Source organism: Pholcus phalangioides, unplaced genomic scaffold (genome assembly GCF_987345545.1).
Source record: "Pholcus phalangioides strain wild (caught in Gottingen) unplaced genomic scaffold, Ppha-v1.0 ptg000042l_1, whole genome shotgun sequence".
NCBI classification, from domain to species: Eukaryota; Metazoa; Arthropoda; class Arachnida; order Araneae; family Pholcidae; genus Pholcus; species Pholcus phalangioides.
The window spans coordinates 33,011,315-33,031,065 of record NW_028301628.1 but is presented as its reverse complement, the minus strand read 5'-3'; the positions used below and the strand labels follow the sequence as shown (position 1 = coordinate 33,031,065).

At 38.1% G+C, this 19,751-nt stretch overlaps 1 protein-coding gene across 2 annotated transcripts in view; it reads left to right on the top strand.

The window, feature by feature from the left end:
• Positions 1-10,656: 10,656 nt before the first annotated feature.
• LOC149064912 (sodium- and chloride-dependent glycine transporter 2-like) overlaps positions 10,657-19,751 on the top strand; it is an 89,362-nt gene continuing 80,267 nt past the window's right edge. Inside the window, exon 1 of one of the 2 annotated variants that reach the window (XM_089254853.1) lies at positions 10,657-10,781. In XM_089254853.1, the coding sequence (XP_089110979.1) occupies positions 10,751-10,781 (31 nt within the window). In that variant the 5' untranslated portion in view covers positions 10,657-10,750. Of the gene's footprint in view, positions 10,782-18,882; positions 19,218-19,751 lie in introns of those variants that run through there. The other variant, XM_089254854.1, reaches the window with a different exon arrangement.

The following is a 19,751-nucleotide window of genomic DNA, read 5'->3' as shown; positions in this document are numbered from 1 at the left end:
TGTTAATACAAGATATACGGAAGACTGGATGTTGTGAAGATATTTATTATTTGAGATGTTAATTTTTTTTAAGGAAGGAAAAAAATTAATATCTCAAATAATAAATATCCGGGAGTAGAGGTAGTGATGAGTTTTTTCCTTCCTTAAAAAAATTAACATCTCAAATAATAAATATCTTCACAACATCCAGTCTTCCGTATATCTTGTACAACATTATTAATAAATATAGGTACATTATTGATGTAAATATAGTCGGTCTTGACACATTCCGATCCCAATTGAGTTATGCAGAGTTACTGGCTGCAATGACCATTCCCTGACTTGGAATTATCTTGATAGGGTGTAGTTTTAAACGAAAGCTGTACGATCGTGGCCTATATGATTTCATAATGGGAAAACTATTTTTTTTAGATGTGGATTTAATTTTCAAGGATAGCACTAAATAAGAGTTTTATTTTATCTTATGAATATCAGATGACAGCAGCTGTTGCATATCCGGTTTCATTTTTCTGATTTCATTTCTCTGTCTGCCGATAGATGGCAACAAACTTGCTGATGTTAGGACGTTAAATCAATATTCGAGAAGTGAGCGAAAAGAAACTATTGATGCAAAGCACCAAAATTTAGTGGTGTTAAATTTGAATAGCTAAAATTCAAAGATAACAAACAAAAGATCTGGAACTCTATGGAGGCAGAGGACATAGGCGACTCAGACTTGAAGGTCTGAGGAAGGGGCTTTTATACATAGATCACCTTACTGCCGTCTTAACGCATGGGCCCACCCGGGCGCCTCAGGAGGAGAGGGGCTTCACATAGTAAATGAGTAGCTGAAATTGTCGAGAATTTTCCAGGTAAGGTCTCAAAACATTACTTGGCTAATTGGGGGCTATGATGCTCTTGAGACGGCCCTGGATTACGCATGTGCATCTTTGGTGCTGGGGGGGGGGATGTCCCTGACCCATGGGGGGAGGTCTCATTGGCTTTCTTTGCGATAAAAAGATTTTATAGCCAAGGCTCGCCAGCTACCCTCCTACCCTCGTTAGGCAGAAACACCACATGAGGTGAAAAATGAAGGATAAGAAAAATTTGTTTGCTCTCAAAATCAAAGAAAAAAAAAAGAGGAAAAATAGAGAGAGAAATTTGCCACGAACACTGTTGGCAAAACCACCACCTACGAAAGCCATAAATTTTCAACCGAACTTTTTCCAAACCATCCCCATTTGGCAAGTAAACCGCCAATCTGGGAACTCTGTTAATACCGGAAACATGACATGAATGTCGCTCTTCACTTGTTAATACAAGATATACGGAAGGCTGGATGTTGTGAAGATATTTATTATTTGAGATGTTAATTTTTTTTTTTTTTTAAAGAAAGAAAAACTCATCTCTGCCTCGAGTCGAACCCGGGTCTCTCGATTGCCGTACGAGTGCTCTGACCACTAAGCTGCAGAGGAGATAGAGATTTCCCTTCGCTAGAGCGTATATATGTGCCGAACGGAACCGTGCAATGAACGGTGAACCGATCACCGTCCATTGCACGGTTCCGTTCGGCACATATATACGCTCTAGCGAAGGAAAAGAGGCAGAGATGAGTTTTTCCTTCCTTAAAAAAAAAAAAAAATTAACATCTCAAATAATAAATATCTTCACAATATCCAGTCTTCCGTATATCTTGTAATACCGGAAATATCAGCTTCTCCGTTAGACAGGGTTTTTACAGATGGTAGCCTCAAGCCTCACCATTGCTCAGGTGGACCAGAAGTTGATCCGAAGTAAGTAAGTATGTGATAACCAATTTACCGATGAATGATGTGGTCGGCTGAAGGTGGTTTTCTGTGGTTCCCAACTTCGAGGCTTCCATTTGAAAAAGTTTCTCCACAGTGAACAGACATCGACAATTTCCACTTGAAAATATGGAGGAAAGATGCCAGCACGAGTATAACAGAAAACGAGGATAACTCTGATGAATAAATACGTTATGTGGGTGGGGCACACACAAAGCGATTCGTTAGAAATTCCCGAAAGGAATGTTTACGGGTTGTATGTACGGATAAGTGAAGGTTGCACAACCTCCGGCCAGCCAAGAGGTACCACCCGGCCCCCCGCGAGATGTATTCCGGTAGAAAGGTATACGTAGAGCACGATAAAACCTACTGACTATATTTCGTTCATAAAAATACGTGAAATCAAGATCCATACCAATAATTATCGCAAATAAAAAAATGTCAAAGGCAAGTAAGGTTGCCAATCAAAGCCCAAAAAATCTTTTCAAAGACAAATAAAGTCACCAATTAAAGCAAAAAATTGTCAAAGGCATTTATTTATAAGCATGAAAGTAGTCTCAATTCTTGATTTCCGAAATTAAAGTAAGTTTCAAAAAAAAAATAAAGGGCAAAAAACCGGGAATTTCATAAGAAAAGTTGGGACTACCAAAATTACGGGAATGTCCCGTGAAATTCCAGACATACAGTCACCCTATATCAAGTTTCTGGTCCGACACTCAGAAATACGGCATATCCGGCAGGCCAACTGAAAAAGTTGTGCACCCCTTCGTTGCGTAGCAGTGCCACTGTGTGGTCACGTTGTCATAGTGACCACACTCGCATCGCAGGTACCCGAGTTCGAATCCCACCGGCAGCTCAATGATGTCTTGTTCAATTGGTTTTCTGTGGTTTGACTTCGAGGCGTGAATGCGAGCCGATATCTCCGTTGAAAACTCTAGCCACAGATAGACCTACAAATATTCAATCGTTATCCTTCACTTATTGTTTGAAAAATATATGGCAACACTAGAATTTACCCATTTGAAAAGTCTTTCTGCGGAGAGCAGGCAATATTTTAACATGAAAATTCAAAGTTCAAGACAAATAAATAACTTTACTAGTCTTTTTGTGACTGTGTTCATCTTGAGCAGATTGATGCCATTAAATACCTAGGAGTTTTAATTGAATCACATATATAGTATATTCATTCTAAACTTCGATTTCTTATATATACAGATTCTACTACATCAAATCATATATCAACTCCTCATTTCTTTTGGTATTATATTACGCATTTTATCATTCTCATCTGCTTTACGGACTATCAATTTGGAGATCTGAATGCATTACTAATCTACACCCTTTGGTCTGTATTCAAAAAAGACTAATCAGACTAATCACTAGCATCTATAGTTCATCGTCACATGAGCTGAATGATGAACGTCACATGAGCAGAAAGTTATAAATGCCGCAAAAAGGGAGAACATTTAATGAAAGGTAATTTCATTAAATGTTCTCCCTTTTTGCGGCATTTATAACTTTCTGAAATCTATTCTTATTTTGAAAAAAAAAAACGATTTTCTTTGCCAATTAATAGTTTTAGATCTTTGCCAAGATTAAATCATTTTTATTTGATTCCAAAAATTAACAAAACAGTTGGTAAAAAACATTTCACCTATCTGATTCCAAATTTTTACCATAATTTACCAAATAAAATTATTAACAATACATAATCTATACCCACTTTTAAGAAAATCTTGAAAAATATCTTTTTACTATCACTAACATTGAACATTTCTTTTAAAAAATTTTGCATTCACCCACCGCTTTTCTAAATCACGTTACTTTCTATTTGTCACGGGTTACTTACCTCTCTTTAATTTTTTCTGACTACCTTCGAGATCATATTTGATCATTTTTGTCGCACCACGGTCATTTTCTGCACACGAGGACTAATTAGACCGGGACCTACAATTTATTGCGGATTCCGAACGACATGGCTTGTTTTTATATTCATCGAGAGGTTGGTGCGCTAACCCCTCGATGGGGGACTCCCTGCGGTAGCAATGTCTTCTGTGGTCATGTCGTCGTTTCTGTTGTATCCCTGTGTTGGGAAAGTTTTCTGACAAGGACGAACCGGGTATCGAACTCGCGACACCTCTAAACACTACCTTCATGACATAACCCTTTCAACTTATTTTTAAACCTATTGTTTATTTTTCTTTCGATTTTTTAATTAAGTTCAATTTAACAAAATATCTGAATAAAATGAAGGGAAAACAGATCAAATAATTTATTTCCGATTACTATTTTTGCTGCATCGCAATTGCTACCACTAAATATTTTTTTATTTTGTCATTTTTGAGTTTCGCCCCCCCCCCCTCCTTTTATGTTTTCTCTTGGTTTTTTTTTATCTTCTCTTATTTATTATTATCTTATCTAATTCTGAATCAAATACTTATAACTAATGTCTAAAACCCAAAAAAATTGTGATTGCTAGTGAGAGCCTAGTCTCGACTTATTAGAAATTTTTATTCCGCTTATAATGTTCTGTATTTTATATATATATATATATACTAGGGGGGCTCTGCCCCCCTGCCGCCTTTTCGGCCAACCCCCCCCCCCCACTTCTCTCCCGGACATATCTTGTTTATTTCGTCCCACTTCATCAGCGTGCTATGGAAAAGGGGAAAGGGACGTGTGAAAGCACCAGCCTACTGAAGAAGCGAATTTTAATGAAAATAATAATAAAGCAACAAAAAACAAATGAGATTCATCAAGTATCCCCAGAAAACTTCCCCATGGGGGTCCCCAGATTCAATTCGCTGAATTTCAGTGGGGCCCCACACTGGATATATCTTGGGCTACCGATGTGTTGCAAATTTTACAATGTTAAACCACAAAAATCAATGAGATACATTCAGGGGCACCGAATTACAACCTGCCAACATTTCCATGAAGCCTGACCTGCAAGCTTGTCGGATACCCCCCTGTGAGAATTTTTCATTTTTATCAATTTTACAACGAATAAAATCCAGGGCCCCACATCCAGTAGCGGGGACACAATACGCAGATTTTTAGTGGGGCCCCAGACTGGCTATATCTCGGGTTTCGGCTGTGGCAAATTCTACAACAGAAAAGAATGAGATTCATCCAGGGCCCCCAAAATGAAACCTGTAAACATGGGGCCCCCGACTTGGAAGCTTGTCGGTCATCCCCCGGAGCGAGTGCCATGAAAAATTTCCATTTGTATTCGTTTTACCAACGAATAAAATCCAGGGCCCCCAAAATGAAACCTGTAAACATAGGGCCCCCGACTTGGAAGCTTGTCGGTCATCCCCCGGAGCGAGTGCCATGAAAAATTTTCATTTGTATTCGTTTTACCAACGAATAAAATCCAGGGCCCCCAACCAATTACCCGGGACACCAATTCGCATACTTTTGGTGGGGCCCCGGACTGGCTTTATCTCGGGCTTCCGCTGTTGCGAATTCTACAACAGAAAAGAATGAGATTCGTCCAGGGCCCCAAAATCAAACCTGTAAACATGGGGCCCCCGACTTGGAAGCTTGTCGGTCATCCCCCGGAGCGAGTGCCATGAAAAATTTTCATTTGTATTCGTTTTACCAACGAATAAAATCCAGGGCCCCCAAAATGAAACCTGTAAACATAGGGCCCCCGACTTGGAAGCTTGTCGGTCATCCCCCGGAGCGAGTGCCATGAAAAATTTTCATTTGTATTCGTTTTACCAACGAATAAAATCCAGGGCCTCCAACCAATTACCCGGGACACCAATTCGCATACTTTTGGTGGGGCCCCGGACTGGCTTTATCTCGGGCTTCCGCTGTTGCGAATTCTACAACAGAAAAGAATGAGATTCGTCCAGGGCCCCAAAATGAAACCTGTAAAAATGGGGCCCCTGACTTGGAAGCTTGTCGGTCATCCCCCGGTGCGAGTGCTATGAAAAATTTTCATTTGTATTCGTTTTACCAACAAATAAAATCCAGGGCACCCAAAATGAAACCTGTAAACATGGGGCCCCCGACTTTGAAGCTTGTCGGTCATCCCCCGGAGTGAGTGCCATGAAAAATTTTCATTTGTATTCGTTTTACCAACGAATAAAATCCAGGACCCCCCAACCAATTACCCGGGACACCAATTCGCATACTTTTGGTGGGGCCCCAGACTGGATATATCTTTTGCTTCCGCTATCGAAATTTTTCAACGTTAAAGCAGCAAGAAAACAATGAGATCCATCAAGGGCCCCTGGAAATGAAAACTTTTTACTTATACGTGAAATCTTCCCCGGGTACCCCGACCCTGTGTTGGGAGCACTGCTGTTGTGTGTGTATATTACACATATATATACCTCTCGGCATGGACCTCCCCCCCCCCCCACAAAGGAAGGGCTGACAGGGGCCACAACGATTCTTATCACTTTTTGATTTTTCACACTATAAATTAATCACAGAGGGGCCCCTGAAAAGCTGGTTTGGGGGCTCGAAATCTAAATTCCAGCCTAAGGGCTCTGCTGTAGGATGTAGGAGCCTCTTGGTACATGCACATAACATGGTCCCGATGGGTCAAATGGGTCCCGATATGTGAATATCGACCCAATATCGATATATGATATCATATCGATATATGAATGTGAATATCGATATATGAATCGAACCCACTTCCGTAACAGGGTTTCCGTCACTCAAAAATTTCACCCACTTCCGTCACTCGGTTGCTTAGCAACAGGCCCTTTTCGAGTTTGTTTGTGATTTTATATTATAGAATAGATATATGACAAATGAGGACTATGTGAAATGAATATATTTTTATGGGATAAAATGTATTACGATATAGTCACGATTATCATAATATAATTTATAATTTCAATCTTTGATTGCAGCAAAAATAAAAATTCAAGTTACATTCGTTGAAAATTGGGACAAACAGGACATTTTACATGAGTCGGGATTGCCAAAATAATGTGAATGTCCCGTAAAATACGGGTTATAGGCACCTATATAAAACAGTTTCTTTCCTGGGAGCCTCTGAAATTCCACATATCTGGTCCGCGTACTGAAAAGGTTGTTGTCCTGTATTAGTTTCCTCTTTTCTTTTGTTGCAGGTCTGATTAGAGAATGGTGTGTTAAGAGGGATGCAAATTTTATTAATTTTTTGTGCCCGTCCACTTTTCCCCGTTTCCACCTATTAGTGGGAATAGCCAAAATCTATCTATAGCAGAATGGCCTCCGCGTGAAGCTCGTGACGTCACTGAAGAAGGTCATCTCACCTATAGCCATTGGATATACTACAAAAAAGGGTTAAGATGGCGCATGCGTCGGCCTGCTATATCCAATGGCTATATGTGGGATGACCTTCTTCAGTGACGTCACGAATGCGAGCCGATCTTCCCCGTTAAAAAGTCTCGCCGCAGAGAGCAACAGGCCTACAATGGTATAATTATTCATTCATTACACTTCACTCACTATGAGAGAGTTGAGAAAAAACTCATAGTTTAAAGAAATTGATTACAGATGGCAGCACTGCACATAACAAACATCACACAGAAACAAATTTCACGGAAGGTTCACTATACATACACACACATTCCAACATGTACCAATTCGTTAGAAGTTCGTTAAAGAGGAATATGGACGAGGTGCATGTCGGGTTTAGTAGTAGTAGTAATGACGTCACGAGTCACTGTGGCAGTCGAGGGGTCATAGTGACGGACTCGCATCGCGAGGTCCCGGATTCGAACCCCACAGTGGTGGTCGGCTGAAGTTGGTTTTCTGTGGTTCCAAACTTCAAAGCACAAATGCGAGCCGATCTCCCCCCTTGAAAAGTCTCGACACAGAGAGCAACAGACCAGTTCCACCTTATTTTTCTCAGTGAAATATGATCATCCGTTCATTTGAATGTTTTTCCGTCAAGTATATTTTTGTTTACTGCGTTTTGTATATAACAGCCCTTTATTCCCCCCCCCCCTCCCCACTTCATTCATTTTTGCAGTGATTAGCAAATTTGTCATAAATTACATCTTTTGGCTACAATCACTGATATCTCGTATTTAGGATTGCAATTTCTCGCATTTTCATTGATAAGGTACTTAAGTATTATTTGATTCACCCACGCCATTTTTATTTTCGAAAAATATAAAACTTTTTTTCTGTCACCCCATCAACCGCATTCTCATGTTTAGGCCTCGGCCAACACATTATTGTATAAATAAATAAGTATGAAGATACAATTTTTATTTGAACCCATATGGATATTAGTAATATCAATTACTACAATTGATAACTCTTTATTCAGTTAAGAATCGAATTATCAAGTCTGCGGATCACCTATGCCAGCGTTTCTCAACCTATGGTTCGCGGACAAGTGTTGGTCTGCGACGATGGCATAGGTGGTCCGCAGGCAGACTTGATAAAAATTATTCACCCGTTGTAATTAATATTAGTAATATCCATATGGGTTTAAATAAAATCATAACTTCATACTGAGGTTAACCATAGATCATCGAGGAGAATGCAGGAAATCACGATCCTAAAAACGGGATCACTAAAATTTTGCCAAAAAAGTGCAATTTATTTATTTATCATGCAATTTGCTGATTACTGCTAAAAGTTTGGGTGTGGAATTAATGAGCTACTACAAATCGCAATTAACAAAATATATTTCACGAAAAAAAAAAAATTCAAATGATATGATGACCATATTTTGTTGAGAAAAATCAAATTCGGTAAATTGGAATATTAAATATTAATCCTTAAAGTACGGGACATCGTCAATTGTCATCAAAAAACATTGCCGAAAGTAGGCACAATCACCAATTGTAATTAAAATTCCAAAAAAAATTGACCATAAAACATTAAACCTGACAGATATGTGGGATGAGAATATTTATAATTTTTTAATAATATAAGTGTAATATAAATTAAATAAGATAATTAATATAATAATAATAATAATAATATAATGATAATAATAATAATAATGATAATATAATGATAATGATAATAATAACAATATTATTATTATTATAATATAATAATAATAATATAATAATATAAATAATATAAGTGTGCGTATTCACGACTTTAGTAAATATTACAAATTCGAATAAGTATCGTTGAAAAAAACGGGACAACGAATATTACAGGAATGTTCCGTAATACGGAACACAAGTGGCCCGTCAAATTGTTTCAGACATTTTACTGGTCCTTGTTTTTTGAAAGGTTGAGGAAACACTGACCTGTGTGCCATCGTAGTGGACCATAGGTTGAGAAACGCTGGTCTAACCGAGGTCCTAGCATAATAAGAAAAAAGTGATTCCTTTCTTGCTTGTTTTTGTTTATCTTCGATCATGATGACATGATAGTGTACGGGTTCTCGCTGGCTTTTCCATTATGGTAATTGTAGCAATTCGGTTAACCAGACAAAAAAAAAATTGAAGCCTAATGAGAGAAAAGGTTGATGAAAGCCAGTTATAATTAAGGCACATGTGTGGGCTGACATTCATTAAAATAGAAACGAGGCACTGAGCCAGCTATCTCTAATTACCCCCTCCCCAACACTAGGTTCGGTTATGTTTGAATTTAAAATCACGAAAGAACTTTCAGTACTTGTTTGAATAATTTTTTCATTACATTATGTTTCAACTAAACTCAAATTTTCAAGCAAATGATATGGTTTTCCTAAGCTCAATACATCAAGGAAAGAGACTTTTTTTGGATATCATGCCGATGTCCACTTCAGTTTCTCACGCCATGTACATGGGTAGGTGTATGCCTGGATTGAAAGAAAATCGGGGCTCGATTCTCGGCGGAGAGCAGTAGACTTTTCTTTAGTAATTCGACTCGGCAGAATATCCAGAATAAATCTCTTTCCCTAAATTTTCGAGTCTACTTACCGACGACTCATCTCTGCGAATCACCTCCACAGAGATGTACCGAAGAGGAGGCATGGGGGATCCCCCCTTCCCCAAAGAGATTTAAAAATTGCAAATTATTGGAAGATATTATTTTTATATGCTGTTAAAATTAGGTTTTTTTTTTCAAGTTGTAAATGCCACTTTTTGAATATTAGTAACTCAACATTTCCCTTTACACCCCTCTAATTTGCAATTGTATCCAGGTCCGCAAAGAAAAACTGACTTTGTTGTCCGGGGCCAGTATATATTTTGGCATCCCCCCTTTTCGTAATTGTGAATGAATAGGAAGAAAACCTGGTGCCCTTTCCGGTTCAGCCCCGGGGCATCACATCCATCTGCCCCTCACAAGTATGCGGCCCTGATTGTAACTTCCCTTTTCTTCCAAAGGTAAGTCTTAAGGACGTCTATGCACTTATGGTCCACGGATAATGAGTTGAGAAACGCTGTTAAAAATTATTTACTCATTAAATTTTTGTTGCGATTTGGCGTAATAGTGATTAACAACATGAACTCGCATGCAGTAATGATGAAAACAACGTGTTTTCCCTTCGATACAAAAACGTAGGCGACGCCGAAAGAGTGATATTGAAGAAAATGGAGTACAATATAACATTGATTTTCTTTTTTTAATTACAATGCACGGCAATATGTGAGAAAAAGGTTTGTTCATTGAATCGTTCATCAATAAATCTGGGTGACAAAAAAAAATCCAAGGTATTATATTTTGCAAGAGGATATTTCATTCTATTTCGAGTTTTCTTAATTCTCTTTCTTCTCATATTAATGCTCCATTCGAACAAAACTCTTTGTCTTGTCCAAATGATTTCAGCATTTCACTATTCGCTGGTGTCTTAGGAAATCCCTCTCCCCAGTAAATACAGCTGAGTACGAGTAAATAACATGAATATGAACGGTAAAAGAATGAGTATGTACCACACACATCTTTCTTTACAAAATGAACAATTTTTTCTCTGCTTTTTCCCCCAGTAGAAATTACGTAATCTTCATGTTTTTCACTTGTACGAAACGAAAACATCAAAATTTTGCCAAAAAACAATGCATTCATTCATCGTCTTCACGAATGATGGTAAGTGAATTTTTTTTAACTTTTTGTATGGAAAAATAGTTTTTTTTAGATTATAATTTTCGAGCTTTCTCTACAGCAGATCTATGTTTATGTTATAACTACGGTTTTAGTTATCCCATGTTTTTGCCACTTTTTTTGGGACAAGTGCTGACTTAATGAGTGTCATTTGCAACAGACTGCAATCTCTGCAGTTTTCGTAGCATGCGTATCTTATTTCGTTCTGCCATATCCAATGATGAGTAGCGACTGAAACGCACGTTTCTGGAAACGGTGATGCATTATTTTGGTTGCGCTATTAAATTCCGATATGCACCTATTTATTATTCATGCTGGAAGAATGTAATTACGTAATGCTCTGAATTAGATTACGTCGATGCTCACGTTATTTACAGTTTTTTGGCGATCGTAATTTTTTGGTCAGTTTTACATTTTTTCATGTAGTGTCTCCTCAAGTAGCTGCGGATCTAGGGAAAAGCGATTGTCTCTCATTATGCAAAGACAATGTTAAAACTCTTATTGGAGTCCTGTTATCAAAACAGGTTAAATGATTAACGTACGGGCTAATTGTGATTATTAGGCCATTCTAAAACAGTTTAATGAACTTTCATAGTTTACAATGAAAAGTATAAAATTAGAATCCAGTGTAAGTGCATTGCTTGCACATGAGATAGAATTAATGTATGATAGATATACAGTGGAACTTCGGTTAACGAGCGGTTCGGTTAGCGAGCAATTCTCATGACGAGCCAATATTTTGAAAAAAAATTGATTCGTTAAGGAGCGATGATTCACATTACGAGCAAAAATTTTGCGCTTTGTTTATTTATAGCCACGTTTTCACAACTAAGCTGATGATTTTTCGCTTTTATGTGCGCACACACACACGTACTGTGGAATTGTAGGTAATATTCTCCCCTACAGTGACCGGTCAGCGTGCCTCACTGGAAAAATTGAGTGTGACTATTATATGAAAGTAGATGTCGCATTGTAACCGCGCTTATATGCGCTTGTTTTTTTATATAAATTATGCTTGGCCAGGAGCTGACCATAGACGAACTGATAAACCTCCATTGCATGCAACAGCAAGAGCTTATGTTGAAAGTATCTTTTTGTGAGGAAGAGAGAGAAATGAGAAGTCCCTCACTTTCCAAATTTGATTAGAGAGATGTGTAAAATGTGGGAATCCTTGCAAAATTGTGTAGAAAAGTACCAATGAAATAGAAGCACAGTAAAGCAAGCAATAAATCTGTCCAACGACAATAAAATTTCCCATCTCCGAGAAATCTTCAAAAGGAGGCAAAAAGCAAGTGTCATTGGATGCGTTCTATCTAAAATCACACAAAAAGAATAAGAATGCAAACAACAGTTAGTCCGTAAAACATGATAGTCCTCTTCATTGATCATTTTTGTCGCACCACGGTCATTTTCTGCACACGAGGGCTAATTAGACCGGGACCTACAATTTATTGCCGATTCCGCACGGCAGGCTTGTTTTTCATACTCATCGAGAGGTTGGTGCGCTAACACCTCGATGGGGGCCTCCCTGCGGTAGCAATTTTCGCTGCGGTCAAGTCGCCTTTTTTGTTGTACCCCTGTGTCAGGAAAGTTTTCTAACAAGGACGAACTGGGTATCGAACTCGCGACACCTCTAAACATCCTTTGGTACTTTAGGCGAGCATCTTATCGACCGGGCTACCGCGCCCATAGTCCTCTTCTCTCTCATTGTTTAGAGTAAGTTAATTTGTATACATTATCGTATCGCATGTTTGTTTATGGCATTATTACATTATATGTACTGTACATATTTCACTTGAAAGCTCTAATTCTTCACCTCTCTTTCACTGTGTGTGGGGCCCCCTTCAGCACTTGTGGCTTTCCTTCCCATTTGTGGCCCCCTTTCTATCTGTGGTCCCCTTTTAGAGTATCCCAAAGCCACAAACTGGCCACAAGGTATGAAGTTGCGAAATACTGCAATATTATATAAGATGCAAAGAAAAATTATTTCACTGAAAATTTTGCTGTCACCTATCGGATAAAACTGTTATAATTTTCCTATTAAAGTTGTTGATTATCTTTTAAATAGCATGATAAAGTAATAAAAACAATATTGTATCATATTGACAATATTTTAAAAAGCAATAATACATATAAAATTATTAAATTTACTAAAAATTTTTATCAGTTGATGTTTGTGTACAGTAATATATTTCAGTAAATTTTGTCAAGCGCGGTCGTCTTTCACTTTAATGAGTGATTGAGATAAAAGGCATATACCGGATTACCGTTGTTAGAATGGCAAGAAAATTAAGACGGCCCAGTTTTGCAAGCGTACTTATGTTATTTTACTTTATAAAATTGTCAACCGTTAAAATTTTGAGGTAAATTTAATAATTTTATAAATATTATTGTTTTTAAAAATATTTTATTATACCATATTATATTATTTTTTCAATACAGTTCACCAATCGGAAACCTTTTACCAATGTCAATTGAAAAATTATATTAATTTTATTCGGTAGATGACAGCAAATATATTCAGATCAATGATTTATGTTATTAACATGTTAGATTGCAGTGGTTCTTAATATGGTGCCATATGGCCTACTAGCATCTCTGGGATATTCTGTGGAAGGGGGGAGGGAGCACAGGTGAAAATCAGATGAAGGGGAACCACGACAGAAAGCTGAAAAGGGGCCCCCTTAGAGAGAGAGGTGATCGATTTTAAGTGAATTATGTAGTGGTGGGAGAAAATGTTAATACTTTCTGAATCCAGCACAGCATGGAACCAGGACCATCTAAATCCACGGGCTCATATGGTCAGAACCCGGGCCCTCATATCCATAAGGGGGCACATGATGAGATCTGGTACCACAATTTCTGGAGGTAATTAATATGTAAGCTATTACTTCTCTCCAGCCAAGTACGGGTGACCCCAAAACACTTTGTCAGTGGCATTTTAATACGTGGGCCCACCCTGGAACGGCCCCGGGTGCCTCAAGTTTGAAAGGGGTGCTCATGATAACGATATTTGGTCAAAATTTTCGAGTGCTTCAATATGTGAATAGCATACTAGAAAGGCATTTCTATCCAAGTACGGGGAATTAGAAAAATTATTGTATCCAAGGGAGGGGGAAGCCGATGGGGCTCTTAAGACGACCCTGCACTTTTCCTGAGGACCCATGATATTGGGACGCCCTCCCCGCAAGAGGGAAATTCACTGATTTCTAGCCCAGGATAGTCGCGGGCCAAGGTCAATATCTCTGAAAATTCATTGGCTCGTCCAATATATGTATTTTATTGTATTATATATAAATATTTATTATATATTGCATTGTATTATTGATTAAATGCCATTCTTATCAGTCATTTTTATGTGAATAATTGTGGAACGAATTATCCCTGTTTCCATTATTTCCTATGGGGGGAGTTTGATTCGAATAACGAGCGATTCGTATAACGAGCACGTTCGCGGAACGAATTAAGCTCGTTAACCGAAGTTCCCCTGTACAGCAATAACACAACTTACGAGGAGTTTTTACGCGGTTTTTCGGTGAAAAACGCACATCCCACCCCCCTTCTCATTTCAAGAGAAATGCCCCAAAATTTTTCAAGTCATCAGATCTACATAAAGAATTAGGTGTCGAGTCAGTATTCAAGTTCATCAAGAGGACTTCAAGAAATTTTTACGAGAAACTTGAAAACTCAAATTTCCATCATCTCAGCGAAATAGCAAGATACAATGAATATGAGAGACTGACTCATCTCAGACCAAAGAATATATTGTTGAATCAATATAGAAAAGAGTTCTGAAATCCACTAAAATAGGGAAGTAAGTATTTCAGAATATTTCTTGCATATATTATAAATAGAACTTAAAACATTAGCCACCTTATAATTGGCCAGTAGAATTTCTTATTTGATATAAAATTTGCATTTTGTTAGAAGTTTTGTAATTAAAATTGAATTATTGCAATTGATGAAGATTGATTTTAGGTAGTACAAGAAATGTACATATTACTGGTGTACAATATTTTTAGTTAATAGTATGAGATAAATTACTATGGAATGTTAGGTCTTTTATTTTTCATATATAGAGAACATATATTCTTTTCTTTAGGGGTGAGAAAGTTAATTACTATATTATCTAAGCTTATTTTATTTTCACATATAGAAAACATATGTATTTTTTGATTTGATAATTTATCATAGATTTTGATAATAAGAAAATAAGGACAGATTTTGATTGAAAACATTGTCTAGAGGAGAAGAAAAAAAAAACAACCATGATTGTTTAGGATTGATGCTGCAATAATGATTGACCGATCCTGCGTAATGGCTGATGGGCTCGCTGGAAGGAGATTTTGAAAATATAAGGGCTGCAATTATCTGGGGGGGGGGGAAAGAAAGGAGGGGGGGGGTTTAGATGGGTAAAATTGAATAATAATATAACATAAGTTCTTATTAAAATTTTTCACGTTAGTAGTGAAAACCTATTATGAAGGAGATGTAGATCTAAAATTTAAATATTATTTGATCTGGCGCTCTGTATCACTTGTCCACGGTCACGGTCAAGAGAAATATGACACGTATTTCATAAGACGTTTCCTTTTTTTGTCCCAATTTCGGACGTTCCGTTTTTTTAATGATACACAGTTTGTAATTTTTGCTAAAATCAAGGATGAAGATAATTTTCATTTCATAAGTTTTAATTTGATAATTATGACCAAAAATACATATTCATCTCTCCTATCCTTCATATTTTCAACGGTTTTTTTTTCTCATTAAATGCATTTCAATTCATTTCGCTTGCACCAACCCTTGGTTTTCCGCCATTGGCATCATTTCAACAATTTTAAATGCCAGTTGCCAGACTTTTTTGGTGTCAATTTGCGATGTTCTGTAATTTAGGAACTCACTTTTTCGTATTTTTCTCGATGATATATGGTTAGCTTAGTAATGGTGCTGTTTCACGGACACCAAACAAATTTCTAAATGTGAAACGGGGTGGCCAAGTCGTGTCATCACAATCAAGATTATTTTCGATGATCGTGCATTCTACGAATTTTATCACGCAGACCATACGACCCGTTTTTACGAGACATGAGTATTCTCCCCATTTCTGCTAAATATTGTTCGGGTGACCTCTTATTTCTGTAAAAATGTTCAGTTTACTACTCTTTTGAGTTCTAAATTGCTTTATCTTTCGTACACCATGTTGGGCATAGACACCGGAATCTGAGAACTCGGGGTGCTCTGCCCCCTCCCCTTCCTTTCCCAATAAACTTTGTAAGAGGGCTTAGCCTCCCCCAACCAAATTCATGGTTTTACAATGTGTGTTCTCCATGTGGACGATCTCATACGCATGGAAAGTCCAACAACTACACCCAATAATGAAAAACCGAACAGAACCACATTGGTCAGTAAGTCATCACATAATTATTATTTTAAGCGTGCTTACCATACTAAATATAGGTTTGGCAGCCTATAAGACAATCAATCATAAGAAACGGATTATATTATTATCATAAAAGTTATAGAGAGAAATTCTTTGATTGAAAAATGGAATAGAATTTCATTAATTTCTGAAAAAAGTGGTCACGTGCCACTACTAACACCTTGGAGTGCTTCGAGTTGGTCACTCCTGATGTAAAGGGTGTCCCATAAATTTTATCCCATTTTTTTGATTGCAAACTCTAAAGAAAAACCCCATCTTTTCCACTACTTATGCAAGGTGCACGTCATAAGAACTTGAAACAAAATCATAAAAAAATCAATAAATATATATATATACAGTAAAAAATAACATTCTTTTCCAAAATATCTTCCCTCAGATTATATGCAATGATCCCATTGTTCAATCCAGTTTTCAAAGCAAGTAGAGATGGCTTTTTCTGGCAGCTGCCTCAGTGGAAACTCCTGTACAACTGAATTATCTACCAGTTCACGACGCTTTCTCGATATGTGTTGTCACAAATTTTTCACAACTGAAACAATACCACGATCCCCTTGCAGTCTGGATCTTGCACCATGCGATTTCTGGCTGTTTCCGATGTTGAAGGAGAATCTAACGTCGTGAGAGAATTAATAGTTATCTCAGCTGTGTTCACTGAGACAGCTTTGTCTACTTGCTTTGAAAAGTTGATTGAACGATGGGAACATTGCATATCATGTGAGGGAAGATAACTTTAAAAAGAATTTTATACTATTTTATTTTTTTTTTGCTGTACCTATATTTATACTTATATAAGGACACGCTGCTGTATGCGACCATGTGTTCACGTGTTTGCTCTTTGTTTTTGATAAAACTTCCGGATACACCATCCTTTCGGAACGCTTCGATATTTCTAAAGTCCGAAGATCGGCGAATTCGTGACGGGCCGGCCATTTCTCGAAGTGGCTGGAGATCCCTGGCCAAAGCTCGATGTGCTGATGTGAGACGGCTCGGTAGGAGCCAAATCCATTTTTTTCAATCGCCGACGTGCGATACATGTCTATATATAGCAGCTGTATTGGATTAGCTCCATGTGACGAGAGGGAAAAAAAGTGAAATTTGAGAGATATAAAACTATAATTATACAAACATATATATAGTTTTTTTCTGCCAAATTTTTTGGAGAGAAAAAATGATTACCACATCGTGACTGCAGTTTGATGGATTGCCATAACTAACACGGACATAATTATCGTGAAAAAATACGCCAACTTGATGATGATTCCGTACCATGTCTCTTGTAATCGGACTTTGGTCAAGGATCATCGGCCACTTCACGAACTGGCCGGGTGAATATTTAACGAAATTGGCCAAATCGCGAAGTGGCCAGCCCCTTCGTGAATTGGCTAATTTCAGCTAATTGGCTAATTTAATGCTTTGGCAGTAACATATTTATAATTTCTTGATTTTTTTTACTCAAGTTATTATAAAACGCACCTTGTAATTTTCAGATAAAGCGAAAAACGACGTTAAAGTTTTTTCCCCCCTTAAAAGATCTCCGGATAGCGAGATTTTTAAGGGTTCCAAGGGAAACCCGAAAAAGACGTCATGCAATCCCAGGGCTCCTCGGAACACCCGTTGGAAATTGATGACTGCATCATTGGACTTGGAATCTATCAAAGCAGTGTTTCTCTACCTGGGATCATATGACCCCCTTGCGGTCCCGGGATGTTCTTAGGGGCCACGGAGGAAAATCAGAAGAAAGGGGGAGCCACGGCAAGTGGTGAAGGAGGCCGCAAAGAACTACAAAGAAATAAAGCTTCCAAATGAAACATGGTGGGCAGAAATGTGACTACTTTCAGAATCTAGCGGAACTATCTTTGGTACCAGGGCAACATTAACCCATGTGTCCATATCCCGGGGCTTCATGTCCACAGGGCCTACATGATGAGACCTGGTGCTATGATTTTCGAGTGCAGCATGCAAATATGTAAGCTCTTACCCTGCTAAGTATGGGACCCCATAACATCACTTTGCCTGGCACCCATGATATTGCGACTGCCATGCACAGAACTCCCACATGAAGGAAGTTCACTGAACTCTAGCCCAGGGTAGGCACAGATCCTGAGGGTGAGAACCCATCGGATAGGGACGGGAGGTTTGATTTATTACGTAGGTTCGTTGGATCTTTCCGTATTTTACAGGTGCTTGTTTTTCCCATACAATTCGCCCATAGGGTTGGATGAAACGTGGATCCGTGCTTGGTCTAGGGTTCAAGAGATCGACTGTATTTACAAAAATTCAAAAAATTTTGTTCATTGTAAATTTAGTTCTCTGATTGAATTCAATCCAATAAGTCTCTGATGAGAGTATAGAGGGGGGGGGGGGTACTAGATAAGACTGGGGGGGGGCACGGGCTGAAAAAGGTTTAGAAACACCGTATCAAAAAGGATGGAAAAAATTGCGTTGAAATTCCAACGTGTCTCATCACATATTGCACATTCGTAGAAAAATGATCGTGGCGAGGTGGTTAGAAACAAAACAAGAAATAGTGAATATATAGAGACGGAAAGGGAGGAAAAACCTGGAGGAAAAAAATGGTAGAATTCAGAGAAAATAAGGAATAGAATTCGCCCAATGAGAACTTGAAGAGCGAGTGACTACATCATCATAATAAAGACTCAGAGAAAAAAAGAGGACGCGCGAGAGAGAGAATGATTTCGACGCGCGGGGCCATTCAGCCAGCCGTTAGTTGCTATTAGTACCTGTTGGTCGTCGTTGTTACCTTTCGAGTTTCCCTCGCCGCAGTCACCTGTTGCTCGCTCGGTCCGCCACTGCTTGCAGTCGCTCACTCCAACTCCGCGTGTTGTGCGTGCGTGTGTATATATATATATATATATATATATATATTCTTGGGAGAAATATATCGTGATTGTATTGTTATTGTTGTTGCTCATCTCTTCTCGCTCTCGGATAACCTATTATCTCACGCGACAGAAAACAAGGTAAGAAATAATTTCTTTAACCCATTAATATTGGCAGACATTGAAATTTGCAAAGGAAGAAGAAAATTGAGGAGTTATTGTGACAAATGAGGGGTCTTGAATGCGATTAAATGGTTTTAAAAAAGTTATTGATAATATTAAAAAATATATATACTGAAATTTGCGGTATAATATTATTTATTTCACAGCAGAAAATATTATATATTTCTATGGACGTATAGGCACATGTCCATAAAGCATGCAGGAAAATTTAATTTTTTACGAATGTTCTTTTTATTATCTCCATCGCCCCAGTGGTTGTCGGCTGAGGTTGGTTTTCTGTGGTTCCCACCACCTTCGAGGGGCGAATGCGAACCGATCTCCTCGTTAAAAAGTCTCGCCACAGAGAGAGCAACATTCTTATACAACAATACAATTATTAAATCATTATACTTCATCCATAGTTTGAAAAATCGATGGCAGATGACGGCACTGTAACGAGCATATTATACAGAAGCAAACTTTACGTTAATTTCACACCACATACCACGCACA